This window comes from Somniosus microcephalus, chromosome 4 (assembly GCF_052327205.1).
Source record: "Somniosus microcephalus isolate GS21.2 chromosome 4, FLI_Smic_1.0, whole genome shotgun sequence".
NCBI classification, from domain to species: Eukaryota; Metazoa; Chordata; class Chondrichthyes; order Squaliformes; family Somniosidae; genus Somniosus; species Somniosus microcephalus.
This window is the reverse complement of record NC_140990.1, coordinates 97,277,706-97,305,219: the sequence shown is the minus strand read 5'-3', so window position 1 is coordinate 97,305,219 and position 27,514 is coordinate 97,277,706. Positions and strand designations below refer to the sequence as shown.

Genomic DNA, 27,514 nt, shown 5'->3' with positions numbered 1-27,514 from the left:
TTCTCCGGCTTTCTATCAGGCTGTTCAGCATCGTATGATCTTTCTCAGTTCTTGGTCTACAGTCTGTAATCTCTCTCTCTCTCTCTGTGTATCTCTATCTGTCTATCTCTCTATATCTATCTCTCTCTCTCTCTGTGTATCTCTATCTGTCTATCTCTCTATATTTATATCTGTCTCTCCCTCTCTGTATCTCTATCTCTCGAAATCTCTCTCTCTCTCTGTATCTCTATCTGTCTATCTCTCGAAATCTCTCTCTCTCTCTCTCTGTGTATCTCTATCTGTCTATCTCTCTATATTTATATCTATCTCTCCCTCTCTGTATCTCTATCTGTCTATCTCTCGAAATCTCTCTCTCTCTCTCTCTGTATCTCTATCTGTCTATCTCTCTAGATCTCTCTCTGTTTCTCTACCTGTGTCTGTCTATCTCTCTCTGTCTACTTCTCTCTCTCTCTCTCTATGTATCTCTCTCTATATCTCTCTCTCCCCCACCCTGTCTCTCTATATACATATCTCTCTCCAGATATACATATCTATATGTATCTCTCTCTCTCCCTCTCTATGTGTATCTCTATCTCTATATATGTATCTCTATCGATCTATTTCTCTCTCTCTATATTATATATATATATATGTATCTCTCTCTATATATGTATCACTATATCTCTCTGTGTATCTCTATCTATCTCTCTCTATCTGTCTATCTCTATATCTCTGTGTGTATCTCTACCTGTCTGTCTATCTCTCTCTCTATATATGTATCACTATCCCTCTGTGTATCTGTCTATCTCTATCTCTCTCTCGCTGTCTATCTCTCTATATCTATCTCTATATCTCTCTCTGTATCTTTATCTGTCTATCTCTCTCTGCCTACTTCTCTCTCGATATGTATATATCTCGCTCTCCCTGTAAGCCGATCCCGATCCCCGGCGCTCCGTGCCGCACTTTGCTGCCGTTTCCCCTCTCTCCGGAAGAGCCACTCGTTGCCTGGCTTCCTCCGCCTGGCCCAGGGGCAAAGCAGCGAAGCCCGCGGTGGGACGGCGCTGGATCGGCGGAGGTGCAGGCAGAGAGCGGATCGGATCGGATCGCAGAGGCCAGCCAGGGTCGGTGAGTTGCCGGAGGGTGCGGGGCTTCCTCAAGGGATTTCAAAGCTCCCTTTTAAATCCGGGCTCAAACAATAGAAAAGTTGGGATTTGGATTAGTTTCTGGTTTGAAAACTTTTTCAAAACTTTTTTCCCCCCAGTCCCCAAGACTTTTTTTCCTGCAGTTGGATATTGGGAGTCAAACCTCCAACTTTACTCTGTATCTAACGTGTGAATTGATTAATCTACCGTCCTTTAACATTTTTTTTGAAATTGTGTTATTGTTGGCGCTGTGGGTCCCACTCTTGCCTCTGAGTCAGAAGGTGGTGGATTCATGTCCCCACTCCTGAGACTCGAGCATAACATCTTTGTGGTACTGAGTGACACACAGTGCAGGAAGAGCCCAGGATCCATCCTCTCCTGGTCTGTGCCGAGTGAGCTGATCCCAGCCTGGGGCAGGCGGTATGGTGGGGGCGACAATTGGTACTGAGACCCACACACAGAGCATGAAGAGCCCAGGTTCAAGCACTCCAGTATAGGACAATGTAGAGGCAGCTTTACTCTGTATCTAACCCGTGCAGCACCTGCCCTGGGAGTGTTTGATGGGACAGTGTAGAGGGAGCTTTACTCTGTATCTAACCCGTGCTGTACCTGCCCTGGGAGTGTTTGATGGGACAGTGTAGAGGGAGCTTTACTCTGTATCTAACCCGTGCAGCACCTGCCCTGGGAGTGTTTGATGGGACAGTGTAGAAGGAGCTTTACTCTGTATCTAACCCGTGCAGTACCTACCCTGGGAGTGTTTGATGGGACAGTGTAGAGGGAGCTTTACTCTGTATCTAACCCGTGCTGTACCTGCCCTGGGAGTGTTTGATGGGACAGTGGAGAGGGAGATTTACTCTGTATCTAATCCATGCTGTACTTGCCCTGGGAGTGTTTGATGGGACAGTGTAGTGGGAGCTTTACTCCGTGTGTAACCCGTGCTGTACTTACCCTGGAAGTGTTTGATGGGACAGTGTAGAGGGTGCTTTACTCAGTATCTAACATGTGCTGTAGCTGCAGTGGGAGTGTTTGATGGGACAGTGTAGAGGGAGCTTTACTCTGTATCTAACCCGTGCTGTACCTGCCCTGGGAGTGTTTGATGGGACCGTGCAGAGGGAGCTTTATTCTGTATCTAACACGTGCTGTACCTGCCCTGGGAGTGTTTGATGGGACAGTGTAGAGGGAGCTTTACTCTGTATCTAACCCGTGCTGTACCTGCCCTGGGAGTGTTTGATGGGACAGTGTAGAGGGAGCTTTACTCTGTATCTAACCCGTGCTGTACCTGCCCTGGGAGTGTTTGATGTGACAGTGTAGAGGGAGCTTTACTGTGTATCTAACCCGTGCTGTACCTGCCGTGGGAGTGTTCGATGAGACAGTGTAGGAGATTTATTCTGTATCTATTTATTTATTTTGTAGCTTGCAATGCTCGGACTTTGTGCCAGTGAGGTTTGGTGTTTGCCAGTTTGGCTCGGATACAGAGCTGGTCCCACGAACAATGGGGACATTGAACAACATCTGCCCGGCCAGCCCAGCCGCTCACTCACTCTGCATCTCTCCCAGTCTCATTAACCAATGCAGACACACACTCCCACACACACAGACTGATACACAGTTACACACACAACCCCACACACAAACACACACATCCCCCCCCACACACAACCACACACATCCCCCCCCCACACACGCACACATCCCCCCCCCACACACGCACACATTCCCCCCCCCCACACACGCACACATTCCCCCCCCTACACACACACATCCCCCCCCACACACACACACATTCCCCCCCCTACACACACACATCCCCCCCCACACACGCACACATTCCCCCCCACACACACATTCCCCCCCCCCTACACACACACATCCCCCCCCCCACACACGCACACATCCCCCCCCCTACACACGCACACATTCCCCCCCCCACACACACACATCCCCCCCCACACACGCACACATTCCCCCCCCACACACACACACACATCCCCCCCCCCCCCCCACCGAACCGACAGAGACACACACCCTCACAGGCACAAACCCCCACACACACAGACATATATACAGACAGACACACATGCTTACACAGACCCACACCCCTCACACACAAAAATGCACACCCAGATACACACAAACACACGCATACAGATACTTAGAAACACACGTGCATATACAAACAAACACACACATGTGTTGGCACTTGGAAAAATATGGGTTAATAATTGAAAGCCAGCCAGACACAAAAGGCATCAAGGGGTATGGGGAGAGAGCGGGAATATGGTATTGAGATAGAGAATCCGCCATGATCATATTGAATGGCTCGAAGGGCCAAATGGCCGACTCCTGCTCCTATTTTTCTATGTTTCTATTTGTTAAGGGCAGATCGTGTTTGACTAACTTGATTGAGTTATTTGATGAACTAAGGAAGAGGAAGAATGAGGGTGGTGTGGTTGATGTTGTGTATATGGACTTTCAAAAGGCCACAAAATAGACTTGTTAGCGGGATTAAAGGGGCAGTGGCTGCGTAGATACAAAATTGTCTCGGACAGAAAACAGAGTAGTGATGAACGGTTGTTTTTCAGACTGGAGGGAAGTGGACAGTGCTTGTTCCCCAGGGCTCGGTATTAGGACCACTGCTCTTTTTGATATATATTAATGACCTGGACTTTGGTATACAGGGCACAATTTCAAAGTTTGCAGGTGACACGAAACTCAGAAATGTAGTAATCAGTGAGGAGGATAGTAACAGACGGGAGCCCCTCGGTCCCTGTGGGTAAGTCACTGACTGTGAGGGGGGTCTCTGGAGACAGGAGCCCCTCGGTCCCTGTTGGTAAGTCACTGACTGTGAGGGGGGTCATAGAAACATAGAAGATAGGAGCAGGAGTAGGCCATTCGGCCCCTCTAGCCTGCTCTGCCATTCAATGCGATCATGGCTGATCATCCAAGTTCAGTACCCTGTCCCTGCTTTCTCCCCATATCCCTTGATCCCTTTAGCCTTAAGAAATATATCCAACTCCTTCTTGAATATATTTAATGAATTGGCCTCTGCTGCCTTCTGTGGTAGAGAATTCCACAGGTTCACCACTCTCTGGGTGAAGAAATTCCTCCTCATTTCTGTCCTAAATGGCTTACCCCTTATCCTTAGATTGTGACCCCTGGTTCTAGACTCCCCCGACCATCTGGAACATCCTCCCTGCATCTAGTCTATCCAGTCCTGCCAGTATTTTATAAGTTTCAATGAGATCCCCTCTCATTCTTCTAAACTCCAGCGAGTACAAGCCCAATTGACCCAATCTCTCCTCATACGTCATTCCTGCCATCCCAGGTATCAGCCTGGTGAATCTTCGCTGAACTCCTTCCATGGCAAGAACATCCTTCCTCAGATAAGGCGACCAAAACTGCACACAATACTCAAGGTGTGGTCTCACCAAGGCCCTGTACAACTGCAGCAAGACATCCTTGTTCTTGTACTCAAACCCTCTCGCTATGAAGGCCAACATACCATTTGCCTTCTTATCCGCCTGCTGCACCTGCATGCTTACCTTCAGCGACTGGTGCACGAGGACACCCAGGTCTCGTTGCACTTCCCCTTCTCCCAATCTATTGCCATTCAGATAATAATCTGCCTTCCTGTTTTTGACACCAAAGTGGATAACCTCACATTTATCCACGTTATATTGCACCTGCCATGCTTCTGCCCAATCACCCAACCTATCCAAATCATCCTGGAGTTTCTCGGCATCCTCCTCACAGCACACACGCCCACCCAGCTTTGTGTCGTCTGCAAATTTGGAGATATTACATCTAGTTCCCGAGGGTCTCTGGAGACAGGAGCCCCTCGGTCCCTGTGGGTAAGTGACTGACTGTGTGGGGGGGGGGGGGTCTCTGGAGACAGGAGCCCCTCGGTCCCTGTGGGTAAGTCACTGACTGTGAGGAGGGGGGGTCCCTGGAAACAGGAGCCCCTCGGTCCCTGTGGGTAAGTCACTGACTGTGAGGGGGGGTCCCTGGAGACAGGAGCCCCTCGGTCCCTGTGGGTGAGTGACTGACTGTGAGGCGGGGGGGGGTCCCTGGAGACAGGAGCCCCTCGGTCCCTGTGGGTGAGTGACTGACTGTGAGGCGGGGGGGGTCCCTGGAGACGGGAGCCCCTCGGTCCCTGTGGGTAAGTCACTGACTGTGAGGGGGGGGTCCCTGGAGACAGGAGCCCCTCGGTCCCTGTGGGTAAGTCACTGACTGTGAGGGGGGGGGGTCCCTGGAGACAGGAGCCCCTCGGTCCCTGTGGGTAAGTGACTGACTGTGGGGGGGGTCCCTGGAGACAGGAGCCCCTCGGTCCCCGTGGGTAAGTCACTGACTGCGAGGGGGGGTCCCTGGAGACAGGAGCCCCTCGGTCCCTGTGGGTAAGTCACTGACTGTGAGGGGGGGGGGGGGGTGGCGGTGGCTCCCTGAGAGAGGTGCCCCTGAGGTTGCCTGTACAACTCGGCTCAGAGCGGAAACTGGGGTTCAGGCGGGTGCAGGGGTACCGGTCCATCGGGCCTCGTATGTCAGTCCGCCCCTTGCTCCATGGGGGATGGAGAGCTCGGAGATGGGAGGAGCCTCCCTTTGCGATCTACCATTACTAATGGCTGTCGTGCTCACTCTCTCTTTTCCAGTGTCCTTCCCGTCCATCGGAAGGCCCAGGAATGGCTCGGCCCACCCTGCTATTGGTGCCCTTGAGTGTCCTCATCTCCTCCGCCATTGCCTGCAACAAGGCTCTGTGCGCCAGTGATGTCAGCAAATGCCTGTTACAGGTAAGCTTTGGGTTTGAGCGCTTCCCTCACTCCCCAACCCCCTCCCTGATGTTTCAGCTATGAGAGTCCACCCCCCCCCGCCCCCCCCCCCACACCGAGCCACACGGACGACAAGTGAATACAGTTGTACAGAGCTCTGGTCAGACCCCATCTGGAGAACTGTGTTCAGTTCTGGGCATCGCACCTCAGGAAGGATAGATTGTCCATGGAGGGGGAGCAGCGCAGATTCACCAGAATGATCCCAGGGCTAAAAGGGTTAAATAATGAGGACAGGTTGCATAGACGAGGCTTATATTCCCCTTTCAAATCTGCCGTCATCAGCCCTCTCCTCAAAAAAAACCCACCCTTGACCCCCTCTGTCCTTGCAAACTACAGGTGTAGCCTCCCAAATCCGTGCCCATCTTTCCCGCAGATCCATGTTTGAATCTCTCCAATCAGGTTACCGCCCCTGTCACAGAACCGAAACGGCTCTTGTCAAATTCACAAATGACATCCTTTGTGACTGTGACCGTGGTAAACTATCTCTCCTCATCCTCCTTGACTTGTCTGCAGCCTTTGACACGGTCGACCTCTCCATCCTCCTCCCAACGCCTCTCCATCGTCATCCAGCTGGGTGGGACTGCACTCGCCTGGTTCTATTCTTATCTATCTAATCGTGGCTAGAGAATCACCTGCAACGGCTTCTCTTCCCGCTCCCGCATCGTTACCTCTAGTATCCCCCAAGGATCTATCCTTGGCCCCCTCCTATTTCTCATCTACATGTTGCCCCTTGGTGACATCATCCGAAAACACAGTGTCAGTTTCCACATGTACGCTGACGATACCCAGCTCTACCTCACCACCACCTCTCTCGACCCCTCCATGGTCTCTAAATTGTCAGACTGCTTGTCCGACATCCAGTCCTGGATGAGCAGAAATTTCCTCCAACTAAATATTGGGAAGACCGAAGCCATTGGTTTCGGTCCCCACCACAAACTCCGTTCCCTAGCCACTGACTCCATCCCGCTCCCTGGCAACTGTCTGAGGCTGAACCACACTGTTCGCAACCTTAGTGTCATATTTGACCCTGAGATGAGTTTCCGACCACATATCCACGCCATCTCTAAGACCGCCAATTTCCATCTCTGTAACATCGCCCGACTCTGCCCCTGCCTCAGCTCATCTGCTACTGAAACTCTCATCCATGCCTTTGTAACCTCTAGACTTGACTATTCCAATGCTCTCCTGGCCGGCCGGCCTCCCATCTCTCGCCCTCCATAAACTTGAGGTCATCCAAAATCCTGCTGCCCGTGTCCTAACTCGCACCAAGTCCTGTTCACCCATCACCCCTGTGCTCGCTGACCGACATTGGCTCCTGATCTGGCAACACCTTGATTATAAAATTCTCATCCTCGTTTTCAAATCCCTCCATTTCCTTGTATCTCTGTAACCTCCTCCAGCCCCACAACCCTCCGAGATCTCTGCTCCAATTCTGGCCTCTTGCGCAACCCCAATTTTGATTGCTCCACCATTGGTGGCCGTGCCTTCAGCCATCTGGGCCCTAAGCTCTGGAATTCCGTCTCTAAACCCCCTCCACCTCTCTCCTCCTTTAAGACGCTCCTTAAAACCTACCTCTCTGACCAAGCTTTTGCTTATCTGTCCTAATATCTCCTTATGTGGCTCGGTGTCATATTTTGTTTGATAATCGCTCCTGTGAAGCGCCTTAAAGGCTTTGCATAAATGTAAGTTGTTGAGTATAGATGATTAAGGGGTGATCTGATCGAGGTGTTCAAGATGATTAAAGGTGTTGATAGTGTTGACAGAGAAAAACTATTTCCTCTGTTGGGAAGTCCAGAACAAGGAGGCACAACCTTAAAATCAGAGCCAGGCCGTTCAGGGGTGATGTCAGGAAGCAAACAAAGGGTAGTGGAAATCTGGAACTCCCTCCCCCAAGAAGCTGGAGGGGTCAGCTGAAAATTTGAAAACTGAGATTGATAGATTTTTGTTAGGTAGGGGTATTAAAGGTTACGGAACCAAGACGGGTAGATGGGAATAAGATACAGCTCAGCTATGATCTAAATTGAATGGTGCAACAGGCCTGAGGAGCTGAATGGCCTCCTCCTGTTCCTATGTAACAGGCTCGAGGGGCTGAATGGCCTCCTCCTGTTCCTATGTAACAGGGTCAAGGGGCTGAATGGCCTCCTACTGTTCCTATGTAACAGGCTCGAGGGGCTGAATGGCCTCCTCCTGTTCATAGAAACATAGAAGATAGGAGCAGGAGTAGGCCATTCGGCCCCTTGAGCCTGTTCCGCCATTTAATGAGATATTGGATGATCATCCAAATTCAGTACCCTGTCCCTGCTTTCTCCCCATATCCCTTGATCCCTTTAGCCTTAAGAAATATATCTAACTCCTTCTTGAATATATTTAATAAATTGGCCTCAACTGCCTTGTATGGTAGAGAATTCCCAGGTTCACCACTCTCTGGGTGAAGAAATTCCTCCTCATCTCAGTCCTAAATGGCTTACCCCTTATCCTTAGTCTGTGACCCCTGGTTCTGGACTCCCCGCCATCGGGAACAGCCTTCCTGCATCTAGTCTGTCTAGTCCTGCTAGAATTTTATAAGTTTCAATGAGATCCCCTCTCATTCTTCTAAACTCCAGCGAATATAAGACTAATCGACCCAATCTCTCCTCGTATGTCATTCCTGCCATCCCAGGTATCAGTCTGGTGAATCTTGGCTACACTCTCTCCATTGGCAAGAACATCCTTCCTCAAATAAGGTGACCAAAACTGCACACAATACTCAAGGTGTGGTCTCACCAAGGCCCTGTACAACTGCAGCAAGACATCCTTGCTCCTGTACTCGAATCCTCTCGCTACGAAGGCCAATATAGCATTTGTCTTCTTAACCGCCTGCTGCACCTGCATGCTTACCTTCAGCGACTGGTGCACAAGGACACCCAGGTCTCGTTGCACTTCCCCTTCTCCCAATCTATTGCCGTTCAGATAATAATCTGTCTTCCTGTTTTTGCCACCAAAGTGGATATCCTCGCATTTATCCACATTGGGCAGATGCATGGCAAATGCAGTATAATCACCCAACCTGTCCAAATCATACTGGAGTTTCTCTGCATCCTCCTCACAGCACACACACCCACCCAGCTTTGTGTCGTCTGCAAACTTGGAGATATTACAGGAAACTTTCGTTTAAACGGCACCTAAATATCCGGAATCCTCTATTAACCGGCAAAATTCTCGCTCCGAAAACAACACCTCAATAACCGGCAATGTTGCCGAGTCCAAGTCTCCAGCGGTGGCCGAGTTAGTCAGTGGGGGTAGTTCTCCAAACTGCCACTACTCGGCCTCTTGGCGCTATCGGAAGTCGGAACACCTCAAAAACCCTGCATCAGGAGTCTGACTCTCCCACGCTGCCGGTAGTCTCTTCTGATCCGCCATTTTTCGGCGGTACAGTACTGTGTGTCTCCCACGCTGCTGGTACTCATTGGATTGCATTATGGAAATCCCAAAAGTTGGTCCAACCAAAAGGAAGAGAGTGGTTTTAACTTTAAAACAGAAAATTGATGTATGCCAACGACTAGAAAGGGGAGAGAAGCGTATCAACATTATGAATGAATTCAAAATCGGTTCGTCAACAATCTACGACATCAAATCCCAGAAGGATAAGCTGCTCAAGTTTTATTCAAGCTCGGAGACATCTAAGAGTGTAGAGAAACGGCGTACGCTTCGTAAGCCTAAGCTTGAAGAGCTGGATACCGTGCTTTATGAGTGGTTTTCTCTTAAGCGTTCAGAGGGTGTTCCGATTTCCGGACCCATGCTAATCGAAAAAGCGAAGGATTTCTACGCAAAGATGGAGCTCACTGACAAGTGTGCTTTCTCTGATGGATGGCTAACGTGCTTCAAGGTACAGCACGGGATACGACGACTCGATATTTCCGGGGAGAAGAAATCAGCTGATCACGACGTCGCAGAAGAATACTGCGATTATTTCATTCGGATTGTGCAGCAACATGATTTGTCGCCAGCACAGCTATACAATGCCGATGAAACTGGCTTATTTTGGAGGTTTTTGCCAGAATCAACGCTTGCTGGGGCTAGTGAGGCTAATGCTTCAGGTTACAAGAAAAATAAAGATCGTGTAACCGTGCTAACGTGCAAACGCTGCTGGATCACACTGGGTTAAACTTCTTGTTATTGGGAAGTATAAAAATCCCCGTGCATTTAAAAATGTGAGGCACTTACCTGTTGAGTACAAAGCTCAAAGAAATGCTTGGATGGATAAGGAAATCTTTTCCAATTGGTTCCATCATATTTTTGTTCCATCTGTGAGGGAACATTTCCGTAGAATAGGGAAACCTGAAGATAGCAAATGCATTTTATTGCTTGATAATTGTAGAGCCCATCCGCATGAATCTGAGTTGGTTTCGGGAAATATTTTCACTATTTATTTGCCACCAAATGTAACTTCTCTCATACAACCCATGGACCAGGGCGTTATCCAAAATCTCAAGTGTCATTACAAGAAAGACTTCCTACGTAAACTGATAAGCCAAGATGACAATATTCAAGCATTTCAGAAGGAATACAATCTTAAAGATGCCATCTTTAATGCTGCATGTTCCTGGAACTTGGTGAAAGGTCACACTTTGAGACAAGCCTGGTGAAAATTGTGGCCTTCTGTAATGTTTGCTGAAGGTTCTTCTTCAGAGGAGGAATTTCATGGGTTCAATGTTCGTCCGAGGAGGACTACAGTAATGGAAATGGCTGACATGGTGAAAAATATAGGCCCAGCAAACCCTCTACGTCACCTCAGTGAACGTGATATTGAGCAGTGGGTTGATGCAGATAGAGAAGTTGCTGTTGTGCATGTGCTAAGTGATGATGAAATAACTGAGAATGTTTCAAATCCAAAGAAAGAAAAGGAAAGTGAGATGGAAAGTGAAGAGGATGAGATTTCTGAAGAGAAGATGATTTCTTGGGCTAAAGCTGCAGAAGGATTTGCTGTAATCCTCCAATTTGCTGAAAGGCATTCTTGCTACTCTGCCCAAGAAGTTATGCACCTCCATATTCTGCATTCCACCTTTCTACAAAGAAGGCAAGAGTCCACTACACAAGCAGACATCCAGGACATGTTTAGGAAAGCTTCCAAAAGAGTTGAAGCAGTGGAAGTGCCTGAAGAATCTGTTGAAGTGCATGATCCTGATGACCCAGCTGGCATGGATATTCCTCATGAACCAGTTGGCTTGGAATAAGTGTACAGTCAACCACCGTACTTTATACTGTACTGTACAGTCGTTTATAAGTTTTGTTTTACTGTTAAGTAATTAAAGAGTTATGGATTACCCTCAACTGGCAGTACTGTACTTAATCAAGCATCTTCCACCATCCATTTAACACAACATTCTGTAGGTGAGTACCCAATTACTGTATACTGCACATTTCTTGATTTTTTAATTTTTCTTTGTTAAAAATAGCCTGGGTAGATAACCCGCTCAGTCATCCGGAATTTTTGATAAACCGGCAACACGCCGGATACCAAAACTGTCGGTGCCGGATACCAAAAAGTTTCCTGTACATCTAGTTTCCTCGTCTAGATCATTCCTATGTAACAAGCTCGAGGCGCTGAATGGCCCCCTCCTGTTCCTGTGTAACAGGCGCGAGGGGCTGAATGGCCTCCTCCTGTTCCTATGTAACAGGCTCGAGGGGCTGAATGGCCTCCTCCTGTTATTATGTAACAGGCCTGAGGGGCTGAATGGCCTCCACCTGATCCTATGTGGGAAAGGCCCAGTTTCCGTCCTGGGATTCACAGTAGTGTGTGCAATTTTGCATGGTGACCTGTTGTTTTTCTCTGTCGACATTGTCTGGGTGGGATGGGGAGGGATTTCACCTGGAACAGAACAGTAGAATGAAAGGACATCAGGACATTGTTCTTCTGCTGACCCTCACTCTTCATCCTGATTCTCCTGTCCCCATTGTCTCCTCTTCCCATTGTTCCTCACCTCATCTCCCGTCACCTTGTCCTTCCTTTCATGTTTCATCTTCATTCTATCTTCGTCTCCATCCTCCTCCTCCTCATCTCCATCTTCATCATCATGTTCCTCAACTCCAGCCTCATCCTACTCACCTCCATTCTCCTCCTCATCTCCATCCTCCTCATCTGATTCATCGTGTTCCTCATCTCCAGCCTCCTCATCTTCCTCACCATCGTGTTCCTCATCTCAATCCTCCTCATCTTGCTCACCTCCATCCTCCTCATCTCCACCTCCATCATCATGTTCCTCATCTCCAGCCTCCTCATCTTCCTCACCTCCATCCTCCTTCTCCATCCGATTCCTCTGCCCCTATGAGTGGGCGAGGAGCAGTGTGCCGGGGTTCTGGGGTGGGGAGGGGGGATGAGGTTTTGTCCCAAAGGTGTTTTAATTCTATTTCTCTCTTTGTGCCAGGAGCTGTGCCAGTGCCAGCCAATGGGAGCTGACTGTCCCTGCTGTCGGGAGTGCATGCTCTGCCTTGGGGTCTTGTGGGACCAGTGCTGTGGTTGTATCGGTAAGTCGGTGCCTCATCCTCCCTCCTATTCCCATATTCCCTACACCCCACCCCATTCCCTCCACCGCCCCCATTCCCTCCACCAGCACTATTTCCTTCACCCCCCTGCCCAATCCCTGCCCCCTGCCCATTCCCTAGCCCCTCTTCCAGTCTGTACCCCTTGCCTGTTCCCTAGCCCCTCTTCCAGTCTGTACCCCTTGCCCGTTCCCTAGCCCCTCTTCCAGTCTGTACACCTTGCCCATTCCCTAGCCCCTCTTCCAGTCTGTACACCTTGCCCATTCCCTAGCCCCTCTTCCAGTCTGTACCCCTTGCCCATTCCCTAGCCCCATTTCCAGTCTGTACACCTTGCCCATTCCCTAGCCCCATTTCCAGTCTGTACCCCTTGCCCATTCCCTAGCCCCTCTTCCAGTCTGTACACCATGCCCATTCTCTAGCCCCTCTTCCAGTCTGTACCCCTTGCCCATTCCCTAGCCCCATTTCCAGTCTGTACCCCTTGCCCATTCCCTAGCCCCTCTTCCAGTTTGTACACCTTGCCCATTCCCTAGCCCCTCTTCCAGTCTGTACCCCTTGCCCGTTCCCTAGCTACTCTTCCAGTCTGTACCCCTTGCCCATTCCCTAGCTCCTCTTCCAGTCTGTACCCCTTGCCCATTCCCTAGCCCCATTTCCAGTCTGTACCCCTTGCCCATTCCCTAGCCCCTCTTCCAGTCTGTACCCCTTGCCCATTCCCTAGCCCCATTTCCAGTCTGTACCCCTTGCCCATTCCCTAGCCCCTCTTCCAGTCTGTACCCCTTGCCCATTCCCTAGCCCCTCTTCCAGTCTGTACCCCTTGCCCGTTCCCTAGCCCCATTTCCAGTCTGTACCCCTTGCCCATTCCCTAGCCCCATTTCCAGTCTGTACCCCTTGCCCATTCCCTAGCCCCATTTCCAGTCTGTACACCTTGCCCATTCCCTAGCCCCATTTCCAGTCTGTACCCCTTGCCCATTCCCTAGCCCCTCTTCCAGTCTGTACACCATGCCCATTCTCTAGCCCCTCTTCCAGTCTGTACCCCTTGCCCATTCCCTAGCCCCATTCCCTAGCCCCTCTTCCAGTTTGTACACCTTGCCCATTCCCTAGCCCCTCTTCCAGTCTGTACCCCTTGCCCGTTCCCTAGCTACTCTTCCAGTCTGTACCCCTTGCCCATTCCCTAGCTCCTCTTCCAGTCTGTACCCCTTGCCCATTCCCTAGCCCCATTTCCAGTCTGTACCCCTTGCCCATTCCCTAGCCCCTCTTCCAGTCTGTACCCCTTGCCCATTCCCTAGCCCCATTTCCAGTCTGTACCCCTTGCCCATTCCCTAGCCCCTCTTCCAGTCTGTACACCTTGCCCATTCCCTAGCCCCTCTTCCAGTCTGTACCCCTTGCCCATTCCCTAGCCCCATTTCCAGTCTGTACCCCTTGCCCATTCCCTAGCCCCTCTTCCAGTCTGTACACCTTGCCCGTTCCCTAGCCCCATTTCCAGACTGTACCCCTTGCCCATTCCCTAGCTCCTCTTCCAGACTGTACCGCTTGCCCATTCCCTCACCTCCCCCATCTCAAGTGAGATTAGGCTGGATAGCTCTTTTTTGGCCGGCACAGACACGATGGGTTGAATGGCCGCCTTCTGTACCGTAAATTGCTATAATTCCATGATTCTTTCTTCAGGACTATGCAGTGAAAAGAGTCGGCAGCAGTCCCGGCCAACTTCTCGCAGCTCCGTGGAAGATCTGCCGCTCCCGATCCCGTCGCTGTTCCGAGCGTTGAGTACTGTGTCGGAGAACGATCAGCAGATGGATTGGACCATTGTCAGCATTAGTGTCCAGGAGGAACTGAAACACCGTCACCACCCACATCACCTGGTGCTTGGACCCAGCAAAGGTAAGGGCTGTGGGGGCCCGTTCCGTCACCCCCGTGCCCCTCCGTCGCCCTCGTCCCCCTCCCCTCCATCCTCCTTCCCGCCATCTTCCTCAGCTGCAGTCTCCTCCACGCTATCCTCCTCCTAGTGTGGGGTCAGTGCCTTCAGGAGTGGAGCTTGCGGAGGGAGGTGGGGGGGGGGGGGAAAGAGAGACTTGGTCGGCCGGTGGGGGATCGTACCTACGATGTGTTTGTGCCATGGCGACTTGATTTTTTAATATCGGGAGCAAGAAATGGGCGCCTGCCGTTCTGGCGTGAATGTTACTGATGCTAATGCAATGCCGTTCTTTCCCTGTTGACCGTTAATCTCTTTCTCTCTCTCTCTCTCTCTCTCTTTCAGATGTGGCACCTGGCCCGGCCCCCGGGGGGAACGTGACGGCCGCCTGCACTGTGGTCTACTTCAACGCCTGCATGTCCATCAACCGCTGCAAGCACTCCTGCGAGTCGATGGGCGCCGCCAAGTACCGCTGGTTCCACAACGCCTGCTGCGAGTGCGTGGGGCCCGACTGCCGGGGCTACGGGAGCAAGGAGGTCGGGTGCGCTCGCTGCGACACCTGAGGCGGGAGGGCGAGGGGAAGGCAGGAGCCTGTGAGGGGAGGACTTTTTTGTTATGGGGTTGCCGTGTAGGTGCCGGGAGGGTGGGAGGGAGGGTAGAGCGGTAGGCTATAGTCATCGTAGGATTGTTTAGGATGGTGCGTTAGGTTTGTTGCATCCTGCGATCGCTTTTATCGGCCCGTTCCCCCTCGATCGGGACCGAGTTCCTGACTAGAATAAGCCCTGCGTTCATGTAGCCCCCTCACCCCCATCTCTCAGAAAACCTTTGCGTAGAATGAATTGTCTCACTGGGCAGCCACTGTTGCCATGTTGAAAAAGGCAGCCATTTTGTGGCCCAGCGATTTGTGACGGCAGCCATTTTGTGTCCCAGTGCCTTGTCATGGCAGCCATTTTGTGTCCCAGCGATTTGCCACCAGCAACAATGAGAGAACTTTTTTTGTGGGGGGTGTTGATCGAGGGAGGAAATATCAGCCTCAGGACACCGGGAGAACTTCCTGCTCTTCGTTCAATAGTGGCCGTGGGATCTTTACCATCCACCTGGAACAGACAGCCCTCAGTTTAACGTCTCATTCCGACAGTGCAGCGTTCCCTCATTTCTGCACTGGGGGTGTTGGCCTAGATTATAAGTTCAAACCCCGATTATATACAGATTCTGCCCCTCCAACTAAATTCCTATCTCCTCCCAATAGACTTCCTTCAAGGCAGTTTAATTCTCCATGCCAGAGTGCCAAGTGAAGCCTGAGGCCGACAGTAAAGAACCTGCTTCGACAATCCGGAGGGGAACGTGTGATCGATGCACCCCACACTCCGGGGGGACCGGTGGAATCGACGCACCCCACGCTCCGGGGGACCGGTGGAATCGACGTACCCCACACTCTGGGGGGACCGGTGGAATCGACGCACCCCACACTCCGGGGGGACCGGTGGAATCGATGCACCCCACACTCCGGGGGGACCGGTGGAATCGACGCACCCCACACTCCGGGGGGACCGGTGGAATCGACGCACCCCACACTCCGGGGGGACCGGTGGAATCGACGCACCCCATGCTCTGGGGGGACCGGTGGAATCGACGCACCCCACGCTCTGGGGGGACCGGTGGAATTGACGCACCCCACGCTCCGGGGGGACCGGTGGAATCGACGCACCCCACACTCTGGGGGGACCGGTGGAATCGACGCACCCCACGCTCTGGGGGGACCGGTGGAATCGACGCATCCGACACTCTGGGGGGACCGGTGGAATCGACGCACCCCACGCTCTGGGGGGACCGGTGGAATCGACGCACCCCACGCTCTGGGAGGGGCAGCAGTTAGACCAACGCCACACACTCCTTCCCTACAATGGCAGCAGGAAGTGGCCTGATCTCTGAGGATGGCTGCGAATATCCCGCGGCCTCTTCACCGTCAGACGGCTGCTCACTCCATGCAGCTTGGCGCAAAGTCAGGAATCAAAATGGCCACCGTGACAAGCTGCGCTATCTTTTCTGTCTCACTCGTAGTCGCATGTTGTGCATAAATGTAGTAACTTTTTTTTATACGTGCTGAATAAATATTTTTGTCCAATAAAAATTAATGAGGCTGAATCGTGATTGTTTTTCTTTAAAAGGCCTTGAACTCTGCCCTTTGACCCCTGGCCTCGGTCTCCTGTGCTGTCAGCTCCTTCGGGTTGTGTTTTTTTAATTCCAAAATGAATCGTTGCAGCTTTTTATTATTCCTTCCCTCACCCTAGCAGTTCCCCATCCTCCCTCTCGCCCTAGCAGTTCCCATCTTCCCCCCCCCCCCCCTCGCTGGAGGACGGTTCGACTGGTGCTGGCACAACCTCCAGAAGCTCGCATGAGTGGCTTATTCTTCTCGTGTGAGCCCAGACAGGGAGCATGGGCAGGAAATCGACCGCTGGAAGCGTCGTAGTGAGCCGAAACCTGTAGACACACACACTCACACTCAGACACTCGCACACACCCAGACACACATGTAATGTATGTACCTTTAAGGGGAGAACTACTTTTTACAGCTCCTGTATACTGTAGTACCGGCAGTGACCACACCTGTATATAAACCCTGAGTAGTGATCTGTAGAGTTAGTTCTAGAGTAACCCTCATTCAGTAAACACCTGTTAAATCGTTCCCTGCAGTCTATTGTCTGATTATTGAAGGACACAACATTAAGATACACGGACCTAACAACACACACAGACAAATACAAAGACGCAGACACACATACACTCACACCTAGACACAGACAAATACAAAGACACACATACAGACACACTCAGACGTACATACAGACACATGCATACACAGACACACATACACAAACAAAGATACACACAGACACACACAACTTGCATTTATACAAGACACAGACACACACACACAGACCCACACACACAAACACACTCCGACATATACATATACCGTTCCAGAGGTGAGGAGAGAGTTGACATCAGGGCAGCATTTGACCGAGTGTGGCACCAAGGTTCCTTAGTACAACGGAAGTCAATGGGAATCAGGGGAAAACTCTCCACTGGCTGGAGTCATACCAAGCACAAAGGAAGATGGTTGTGGTTGCTGGAGGCCAGTCATCACAGCCCCAGGACATCACTGCAGGAGTTCCTCAGGGCAGTTTCCTAGGCCCAACCATCTTCAGCTGCTTCATCAATGACCTTCCCTTCAACATAAGGTCAGAAATGGGGATGTTCGCTGATGACTGCACAGTGTTCAGTGCCATTCGCAACTCCTCAACTATTGAAGCAATCCGTGCCCCCATTGAAGAAGATTTGGGCGACATCCTTTGCAAAGACAAATGGACAGGACCATAAAGGAGAGAGCTTGTGTTTGTACAACACCCGATCACGACCTCAGGATGTCCCAAAACGCCTTACAGCCAATGAAGTACATCTGAAGTGCAGTCACAGTTGGTATGTAGGTAGCCCTATCTTGCACAGCAAGATCCCACAAACAGCAACGAGATGAATGAGTTATCAATCTGTTTTCTTCGATGATGTTGGTTCAAGGGATAAATCTTGGCCCCAGGACACCCGGGGGGATGGGGGGAAGCTCAAATAGTGGCCGCGGGATCTTTCACATCAATCTGAAAGGGCAGACGGAGCCCTCGGAAAGACGGCACCTCCGCCAGTGCAGCGCTCACAGCACAGATTGCATAAACTAGACTTGTATTCCATTAAGTATAGAAGATTAAGGGGTGATCTAATGGAGGTGTTTGAGATAATTAAAGGATTTGATAGGGTAGAGAGAGAGAAACCATTTCCTCTGGTGTGGGGGGGGGGGGGGGAGTCCAGAACAAGGTGGTATAACCTTAAAATTAGAGCCAGGCCGTTCAGGGGTGATGTCAGGAAGCACTTCTTCACACAAAGGGCAGTGGAAATCTGGAACTCTCTCCCCTGAAAAGGATGTGGAGGCTGGGGGGTCAATTGAAAAATTCAAGACTGAGATTGATAGATTTTTGTAGGGTAAGCTTATCAAGGGATATGGAGCAAAAGTGGGTAGATGGATTTGAGATACAGATCAGCCAATACATTGAATGGGGGTACAGGCTTGAGGAGCTGAATGGTCCCCTCCTGCTCATATGTAATGGGTGCGAGGGGCTGAACATAAGAAACAGGAGCAGGAGTAGGCCATTCGGCCCCTCGAGCCTGCTCCACCATTCAATAAGATCATGGCTGATCTGATCTTGGCCTCAACTCCACTTTCCTGCCTGTTCCCCAAACCCCTCGACTCCCCTGTAGTTCAAATGTCTGTCAATCTCCGCCTTGAATATATTCAGTGACTCCGCCTCCACAGCTCTCTGGGGCAGAGAATTCCACAGATTCACGACCCTCTGAGAAGAAATTCCTCCTCATCTCTGTCTTAAATGGGCGACCCCTTATTCTGAAACTATGCCCCCTAGTTCTAGATACCCCCACGAGGGGAAACATCCTCTCAGCATCTACCCTGTCAATCCCCCTCAGAATCTTATATGTTTCAATAAGATCCCCTCTCATTCTTCTAAACTCCAATGAGTAAAGGCCCAACCTGCTCAACCTTTCCTCGTAAGACAACCCCTTCAATCCAGGAATCAACCTAATGAACCTTCTCTGCACTGCCTCCAATGTAAGTATATCCTTCCTTAAATAAAGTGACCGAAACTGTACGCAGTACTCCAGGTGTGGTCTCACCAACGCCCTGTACAGTTGTAACAAGACTTCCCTACTTTTATTCTCCATCCCCCTTGAAATAAAGGTCAACACTCCATTTGCCTTCCTAATTACTTGCTGGACCTGCATGCTCACTTTCTGTGTTTCATGTAAGAGGACACCCAGATCCCTTTGTACCACAGCATTCTGTAGTCTCCATTTAAATAATATTTTTCTTTTCTATTCTTCCTACCAAAGTGGATAACTTCACATTTTCCCACATTACACTCCATCTGCCAAATTCTCGCCCACTCACTTAACCTGTCTGTATCCCTTTGCAGACTCTGTGTCCTCCTCACAATTTGCTTTCCCACCTATCTTTGTATCATCAGCAAACTTGGCTTCAGTACACTCGGTCCCTTCATCCGAGTCATTAATATAGATTGTAAATAGTTGAGGCCCCAGCACTGATCCCTGCGGCGCCCCACGAGTTACCAATTGCCAACCTGAAAATGACCCATTTATCCAGACTCTCTGTTTTCTGTTAGTTAGCCAATCCTCTATCCATGCCAATATATTACCCCCAATACCATGAGCTCTTATCTTGTGCAGTAACCTATTATGTGGCACCTTATCGAATGCCTTCTGGAAATCCAAATACACCACATCTACTGGTTCCCCTTGATCCACTCTGCTCGTTACATCCTCAAAGAACTCTAATAAATTTGTCAAACAAGATTTCCCTTTCATAAAACGATGTTGACTCTGCTCGACTGTATTATGATTCTCTAAATGTCCTACTACTGCTTCCTTAATAATGGATTCCAGCATTTTCCCAATGACAGATGTTAGGCTAAACATAGAAGACAGGAGCAGGCCACTCGGCCCCCCGAGCCCGCCCCGCCATTCAACGAGATCATGGCTGATCATCCAAACCCTAGCACCCGGTCCCTACACCGACAGCCATCCCACCCAAGCCCTATCCCCGTAACCCCACGTATTTAATCCCCCCCTAACACTAAGGGCCAATTTTTTATCATGGCCAATCAACCTAACCCGCACATCTTTGGACTGTGGGAGGAAACCGGAGCACCCGGAGGAAACCCACGCAAACACGGGGAGAATGTGCAAACTCCACACAGACAGTCACCCGAGGCCAGATTTGAACCCGGGTCCCTGGCTCTGTGAGGCAACAGTGCTAACCACTATGCCACCGTGCCTATAGCTTCCTGCTTTCTGTCTCCCTCCTTTCTTGAATATGGGCGTTACATTTGCAGTTTTCAAATTCGCTGGGACCTTTCCAGAGTCTAGGGAATTTTGGAAGATTACAACCAATGCATTCACTATCTCTGCAGCCACTTCTTTTAAGACTCTAGGATGCAGGCCATCATGTCCAGCGGACTTGTCCACCTTTAGTCCCATTAGTGTGCCTAGTACTTTTTCTCTGGTGATAGTGATTGTTTTAAGTTCCTCCCTCCCTTTTGCCCCTTGATATTCCACAATTATTGGGATGCTTGTCCTCCTCCTGTTCCTATGCAACAGGCTCGAGGGGCTGAATGGCCTCTTCCTGTTCCTATGTAATGGGCTCGAGAGGCTAAATGGCCTCATCCTGTTCCTATGTAACTGGCTCAAGGGGCTGAATGGCCTCCTGTTCCTATGTAATGGGTGCTAGGGGCTGAATGGCCTCCCATTCCTATGTAACAGTCCTGAGGGGCTGAATGGCCTCCTCCTGTTCCTATGTAAGAGGCTTGAGGGGCTGAATGGCCTCCCATTCCTATGTAACAGTCCTGAGGGGCTGAATGGCCTCATCCTGTTCCTATGTAACAGACTCGTGGGGCTCAATAGCCTCTTCCTGTTCCTATGTAATAGGCCTGAGGGGCTGAATGACCTCATCCTGTTCCTATGTAACAGGCTCTAGGGGCTGAATGGCCTCCCCCTGTTCCTGTGTAACGGGCTCTAGGGGCTGAAGGACCTCATCCTGTTCCTATGTAATAGGCCCGAGGAGCTGAATGGCCTCCTCCTGTTCCTATGTAACAGGTACCAGGGGCTGAATGGCCTTGTCCTGTTCCTATGTAACGGGCTCGGGGGGCTGAATGGCCTCCTGTTCCTATGTAACGGGTACGAGGGGCTGAATGGCCTCCTGTTCCTATGTAACGGGCTTGAGGGGCTGAATGGCCTCCTGTTCCTATGTAACGGGTACGAGGGGCTGAATGGCCTCCTGTTCCTATGTAACGGGTACGAGGGGCTGAATGGCCTCCTGTTCCTATGTAACGGGTACGAGGGGCTGAATGGCCTCCTGTTCCTATGTAACGGGTACGAGGGGCTGAATGGCCTCCTGTTCCTATGTAACGGGCTTGAGGGGCTGAATGGCCTCCTGTTCCTATGTAACGGTCTTGAGGGGCTGAATGGCCTTCTCCTGTTCCTATGTAACAGGCCAAAGGGCTCCTCCTGTTCCTATGTAACAGGCCTGGGGGGCTGAATAGACTTCTCCTGTTCCTATGTTCCCTCTGTTGGGGCACCGGGAGTGTCGGCCCTGGATTGTGTGGCTCGTGTCTCTGGAGAAGGGCTTCGAACCCGCGATCTTCTGACGCAGAGAGTGGGACCGACCAAGGCAAGCTGAAGAAATGGCCTGTGAGGGCTAGGCCCTATGTTGGAGAGATTCAACCTGTGCAGCAGAGGCTGGTGTTGGGGAGAAAACTAACAGTTCTGTTATAGATAGGATAGCGTAGTGGTACTTCAGAGCAGGCCTGAGGGAGCGCTGCACTGACGGAGGTGCCGTCTTTCGGATGAGACGTTAAATCGAGGTCCCCGTCTGCTTTCTCTCTCTCTCTCTCTCTCTCTCGAGCGGACATAAAAGATCCCATGGCCGGTATTGGAAGAAGAGCGGGGGGGGGGGGGGTGGGGGGAGTTCTCCCCGGTGTCTTGGGGCCAATAGTTATCCCTCAACTAACATCACTAAAACAAATAATCTGGTCGTTATCACATTGCTGTTTGTAGGATCTCGCTGTGTGCAAATTGGCTGCCGCGTTTCCTACATCACAACAGTGACTACACTTGAAAAGTACTTCATTGGCTGTAAAGCGCTTAGTGACGTCCTGAGGTGGTGAAAGGCGCTGTAGAAATGCATGGTCTTTTTTACGTCACTGAACTAATAATCCTGAGGCCGTGAGTTTAAATACCACTGCTGCAGTCTGAGAATTTGAATTCAATTTTAATTCTTGAAATTAAAAAGCTGGTTTCAGTTAAAAGTGACCATGAAGCAGTTGGATTGCCGTAAAATATAAAAACCTGACTGATTGACTCGTATACCTTTTAGGGGAAGGAAGCCTGCCGTCCTTACTCGGTCTGGGGCCTGTACGTGACTCCAGTCCCACACCAAAGTGGTTGACTCTTAACTGCCCTCTGAAGTGGCTGAGCGAGCCACACAGTCGTCTCAAAAACCGGTTCAAGGAGGAGGAAGCCCTACCACCACTTTCTCAGGGCAACCAGGAATGGACAATAAATGCCAGGGGCCTTGCCACTGATGCCCACAACCTGAGAATGAATAAAAAGAATTCTCTGATTCACGGCTCCGCCCTTTGATGAGTAACCAGTCGCTCTCCAGTGGCCAGAGCTTTCTGGGTTAGAAAACAACAGCCCCACTCTCCCCCAGTGTCTCAGAGTTTAATTACACTGTCCAGTGTGGTACTGAGCCCCACACAGAGCAGGAAGAGCCCAGGTTCCATCACACCCCCCCCTGAAATCCGTGCGGAGTGAGCTGACCCCAGCGGGCGGTAGGGTGGGGGTGGGGTTACTATTGGCCTCAGGACCCCTTGGAGTTTGGGAGAGGGGGTAAATCAGCGAGGATTTTTTTGCTCCTGTTCGCTGTCCAGTGCCTGCTGCTGGAATGTGTGTGTGTGTGGGAGGAGGTGGGGAAGTGACATCAATTGAGGACAGGATCAGGTTCTGCTGTGATACAGCCTGGAGTCCTATCAACACTCACTGTTTGGGCTCACCCATGAAGAATGGGACCCCTCGGGTGGAAACATAGAAACAAAGAAGATAGGAGCAGGAATAGGCCATTCGGCCCCTCGCGCCTGCTCCGCCATTCAATGCGATCATGGCTGATCATCCAAACTCAGTACCCTGTCCCTGCTTTCTCTCCATACCCCTTGATCCCTTTAGCCTTAAGAAATATATCTAACTCCTTCTTGAATATATTTAATAAACTGGCCTCAACTGCCTTCTGTGGTAGAGAATTCCACAGGTTCACCTCTCTCTGGGTGAAGAAATTCCTCCTCATCTCAGTCCTAAATGGCTTACCCCTTATCCTTAGACTGTGTCCCCTGGTTCTGGACTCCCCGACCATCGGGAACATCCTTCCTGCATCGAGTCTGTCTAGTCCTGTCAGAATTTTATAAGTTTCAATGAGGTCCCCTCTCATTCTTCTAAACTCCAGCGAGTATAAGCCCAATCGACCCAATCTCTCCTCACACGTCATTCCTGCCATCCCAGGTATCAGCCTGGTGAATCTTCGCTGAACTCCTTCCATGGCAAGAACATCCTTCTTCAGATAAGGCGGCCAAAACTGCACACAATACTCAAGGTGTGGTCCCACCAAGGCCCTGTACAACTGCAGCAAGACATCCTTGTTCCTGTACTCAAACCCTCTCGCTATGAAGGCCAACATACCATTTGCCTTCTTAACCGCCTGCTGCACCTGCATGCTTACCTTCAGTGACTGGTGCACAAGAACACCCAGGTCTCGTTGCACTTCCCCTTCTCCCAATCTATTGCCATTTAGATAATAATCTGCCTTCCTGTTTTTGCCACCAAAGTGGATAACCTCACATTTATCTACGTTATATTGCATCTACCATGTTTCTGCCCAATCACCTAACATGTCCAAATCATCCTGGAGTTTCTCGACATCCTCCTCTCAGCACACACGCCCACCCAGCTTTGTGTCGACTGCAAATTTGGAGATATTACATCTAGTTCCCTCGTCTAGATCATTAATATATATTGTGAACAGCTGGGGTCCTAGGACCAATCCTTGCGGTACCCCACTAGTCACTGCCTGCCACTCGGAAAACGACCCGTTTATTCCAACTCTTTGCTTTCTGTCTGCGGGGTATTGGAGGGACAGTCGGTGCCCCGGGGAGGAGTCAGCACCTTCTGGGGGTGGGATGAATTACGTAGAATTACATAGAATATACGGCACAGAAACAGGCCATTCGGCCCAACCAGTCCATGCCGGCGTTTATGCTCCACTTGAACCTCCTCCCTTCTTTCCTCATCTAACTCTATCAGCATAACCCTCTATTCCCTTCTCCCTCATGTGCTTCACCAACAGAAAATGCTGGAACCACTCAGCAGGTGAGGCAGCATCGTGGAGAGAGAAACAGAGTTAACGTTTCAGGTCGATGACCCTTGGTCAGAACTGGAAAAAGTTGGAGATGGAACAGGTTTTTAAGCAAGTGTGGAGCAGGGAAAGGGGGGAGGGGAGGAAAGAACAAAAGGGAAGGTCTGTGATGGGATGGAAGGCAGGAGAGATTAAGAGACATTAAGAGATGGTGCAAGGCAAAAGGAGATGGTAATGGGGCAAGTTAAGAAACAAAAGATGACTCTAGATGAGGTGTAAATGGCAATGGCAGAATGATTGACAGCTGCCATGTGAGAGAGAGAGAAAACATGGGGGCTGTGGCTATGATCTGAAATTGTTGAACTCTATGTTGAGTCCAGAAGGCTGTAGATTGCCTAATCGAAAGATGAGGTGCTGTTCCTCGAGCTTACATTGAGCGTCATTGGAACAATGCAAGAGGCCGAGGACGGTGAGGTCTGAGTGGGAGTGGGGCGGAGAATTAAAGTGTCAGGCGACCGGAAGCTCAGGGTCCCCCTTACGGACTGAACAGAGATGTTCCGCAAAGTGGTCACCCAATCTGTGTTTGGTCTCCCCGGTGTAGAGACCGCACCGTGACCAGTGAATACAGTATACTAAATTGCAAGAAGTACAAGTAAATCGCTGTTTCTGTTGTTGTTTCAGGTTTCCAGCATCCGCAGTATTTTGCTATTGTCCCTCATAGGCTTGTCCAGCCTCCTCTTAAATGCATCTATACTATTTGCCTCCTCAACCACTCCCTGTGGTACTGAGTTCCACATTCTCACCACTCGCTGGGTAAAGAAGTTTCTCCTGAATTCCCTGTTGGATTTCTTGGTGACTATCTTATATTGATGGCCTCTAGTTATGCTCTTCCCCACAAGTGGAAACATTCTCTCTGTATCCACTCTATCAAAACCTGTCATAATTTTAAAGACCTCTATTAGGTCACCCCTCAGCTTTCTTTTTTCAAGAGAAAAGAGACCCAGCCTGTTCATCCTTTCCTGATCTGTATACCCTCGCATTTCTGGTATCATCCTTGTAAATCTTCTCTGCACCCTCTCCAGTGCCTCTATATCCTTTTTATAATATGGTGACCAGAACTGTATGCAGTTCTCCAAGTAGAGTACGCAGTACTCCAAGGTTCGATACAAATTTAGCATAACTTCACTACTTTTCAATTCTCTCTAGAAATAAACCCTAGTGCCTGGTTTGCTTTTTATATGGCCTTGTTAACCTGTGTCGCTACTTTTAGGGATTTGTGAATTTGTACTCCCAGATCCCTTTGCTCCTCTACCCCATTTAGATTTTTATTTTCCAAGTAATATGTGACCTCCCTAATTTTTCTTACCAAAATGAAGAGAAGAGTTCTATGAATTTGGACTTGAAATCTGTATGATGTTCCACACAGATCCACAAATGCACAGTTTCCTCAGCTTAGAAACACATCCATTGGAAAACCTGGAATTTCTGCTCTTCACAGAAGAAATCACAGAAACCCCACATTGCAGATAGAGGCCATTTCGGCCCATCGAGCCTGCACCGACACATATCGCACCCGATCCCCATAACCCCCACATATCCCACCCTATCCCTGTAACCCCATGTATTTTAATCCCCCTAACACTAAGGGTCAATTTATCATAGCCAATCAACCTAACCCGCACATCTTTGGACTGTGGGAGGAAACCGGAGCACCCGGAGAAAACCCACGCAAACACGGGGAGAATGTGCAAACTCCACACAGACAGTCGCCCGAGGTCGGATTTGAACCCGGGTCTCTGGCGCTGTGAGGCAACAGGGCTAACCACTATGCCACCGTGCTGCCCCTCTCCATTAACTATCTCTCTCTCCCTCATCCTGTCCTTTCTCTTTCTTCTTCCCTCTCTCTGTCCCTCTCTCCTCCCACTCTCCTTCCCTCCCTCTCGTTCTCACCCTCCCTCTTCCCTTCCTCCCTTCCTTTCTCCTTCCCTCCCTCTTCCTTTCCTCCATCTCAACCTCCCTCTTCCCTTCTGTGCTAGCTGTGGCTCAGTCGGTCTCTCTCTCGCCTCTGAGTCAGAAGGTCGTGGGTTCGAGCCCCCACTCCAGAGACTCGAGCTACATAATCCAGGGCCGACACTCCCGGTGCCAGTACTGAGGGAGGTGCCATCTTTCGGAGGTGGCATTAAATCGAGGGCCCCATCTGCCCTCTCAGGTGGGCGTAAAAGATCCCATGGCCACTGCTGGAAGAAGAGCGGGGGGGGGGGGGGAGTTCTCCCCAGTGTCCTGAAGCCAATATTTATCCTTCAAACAACATCACTAAAAATAAATGATCTGGTCATTATCACATTGCTGCTTGTGGGATCTTTCTGTGCTCAAGTTGGAAAATCCAACATTACAACAATGACTACACTTCAAAAGTACGTCATTGGCTGTAAATTAGCTTGAGAAATCCTGAGGTCGTGAAAGGCGCTATATAAATGCAAGTCTTTTTTCTTTTTCCATGCTCCCTCCATCTCCCCTTCCTCCCTCTCTCCCCTCCCTATTCCCTCTCTTTCCCTCCCTCCCGCTTTCCCTCTCCTTTCCCTCCCTCCTGCCCTCACTCTTTCCTCCCTCTCCCTCACTATTCCATCCCTCCCTCTTCCCTTCCTCCCTGTCCGTGTTAATTTCACAGTCGAAACTGACCCGACTCTGCGTTACACTTTATTAAAACAAACATCTCTTTTTAAAAAAAAACGCCACCTCGATTCTCATTTCGCTTTTTGGCAACCGGTCAAGATTTCAGAATCAGTCACCTCAAGATGATCCCTCCCAGAGAGAGAGAGAGGAAAAACAAACCAGGGCTCACTCTCAAAATAAAACAAAAACCTGGGAGAGGTAAGTCTCCAGGTCGAAATGTCAGAGAATTATTAACACGAAGCTGCACAGGCGAATATCTGATCACAGGGTAAGGTTTCCTTCAATGTCTGTTACACACAGACCCACCCCTCCCCCCTCCTCTGAGCAAGGCAGTCAATCACAACACATTTAATAAATCAATAAAGTGGGAATCAGTGGAAATAATGAAACGTGCCTCTAAAGAGTGACAAGAGGTGTTTTAATGTCCAAGTGG

The 27,514-nt window shown here is 50.2% G+C and overlaps 1 protein-coding gene across 2 annotated transcripts; it reads left to right on the top strand.

The window, feature by feature from the left end:
• Positions 1–946: 946 nt before the first annotated feature.
• On the top strand, positions 947–15,005 carry LOC147119548 (twisted gastrulation protein homolog 1-like). Of its 2 annotated transcripts, none has more exons than XM_085985124.1 (5): positions 947–1,100; positions 5,768–5,905; positions 12,349–12,448; positions 14,126–14,338; positions 14,715–15,005. In XM_085985124.1, the coding sequence occupies exons 2-5, from the start codon at positions 5,798–5,800 to the stop codon at positions 14,930–14,932; spliced, it is 639 nt and encodes a 212-aa protein (XP_085841250.1). In that variant the 5' UTR covers positions 947–1,100; positions 5,768–5,797; the 3' UTR covers positions 14,933–15,005. The 2 variants fall into 2 exon arrangements, with proteins under 2 accessions (XP_085841250.1, XP_085841249.1); XM_085985123.1 differs by having other exon boundaries at positions 949–1,104.
• The last annotated feature ends 12,509 nt before the right edge of the window (positions 15,006–27,514 follow it).

Bases quoted from the DNA above. Each gene is read 5' to 3' on its own strand.
- LOC147119548 (XM_085985124.1), top strand. From the start codon at position 5,798: ATGGCTCGGCCCACCCTGCTATTGGTGCCCTTGAGTGTCCTCATCTCC. The intron at 12,449-14,125 runs GTAAGTCGGTGC...TTCTTTCTTCAG, and splicing joins CCAGTGCTGTGGTTGTATCG to GACTATGCAGTGAAAAGAGT. The intron at 14,339-14,714 runs GTAAGGGCTGTG...TCTCTCTTTCAG, and splicing joins GGTGCTTGGACCCAGCAAAG to ATGTGGCACCTGGCCCGGCC.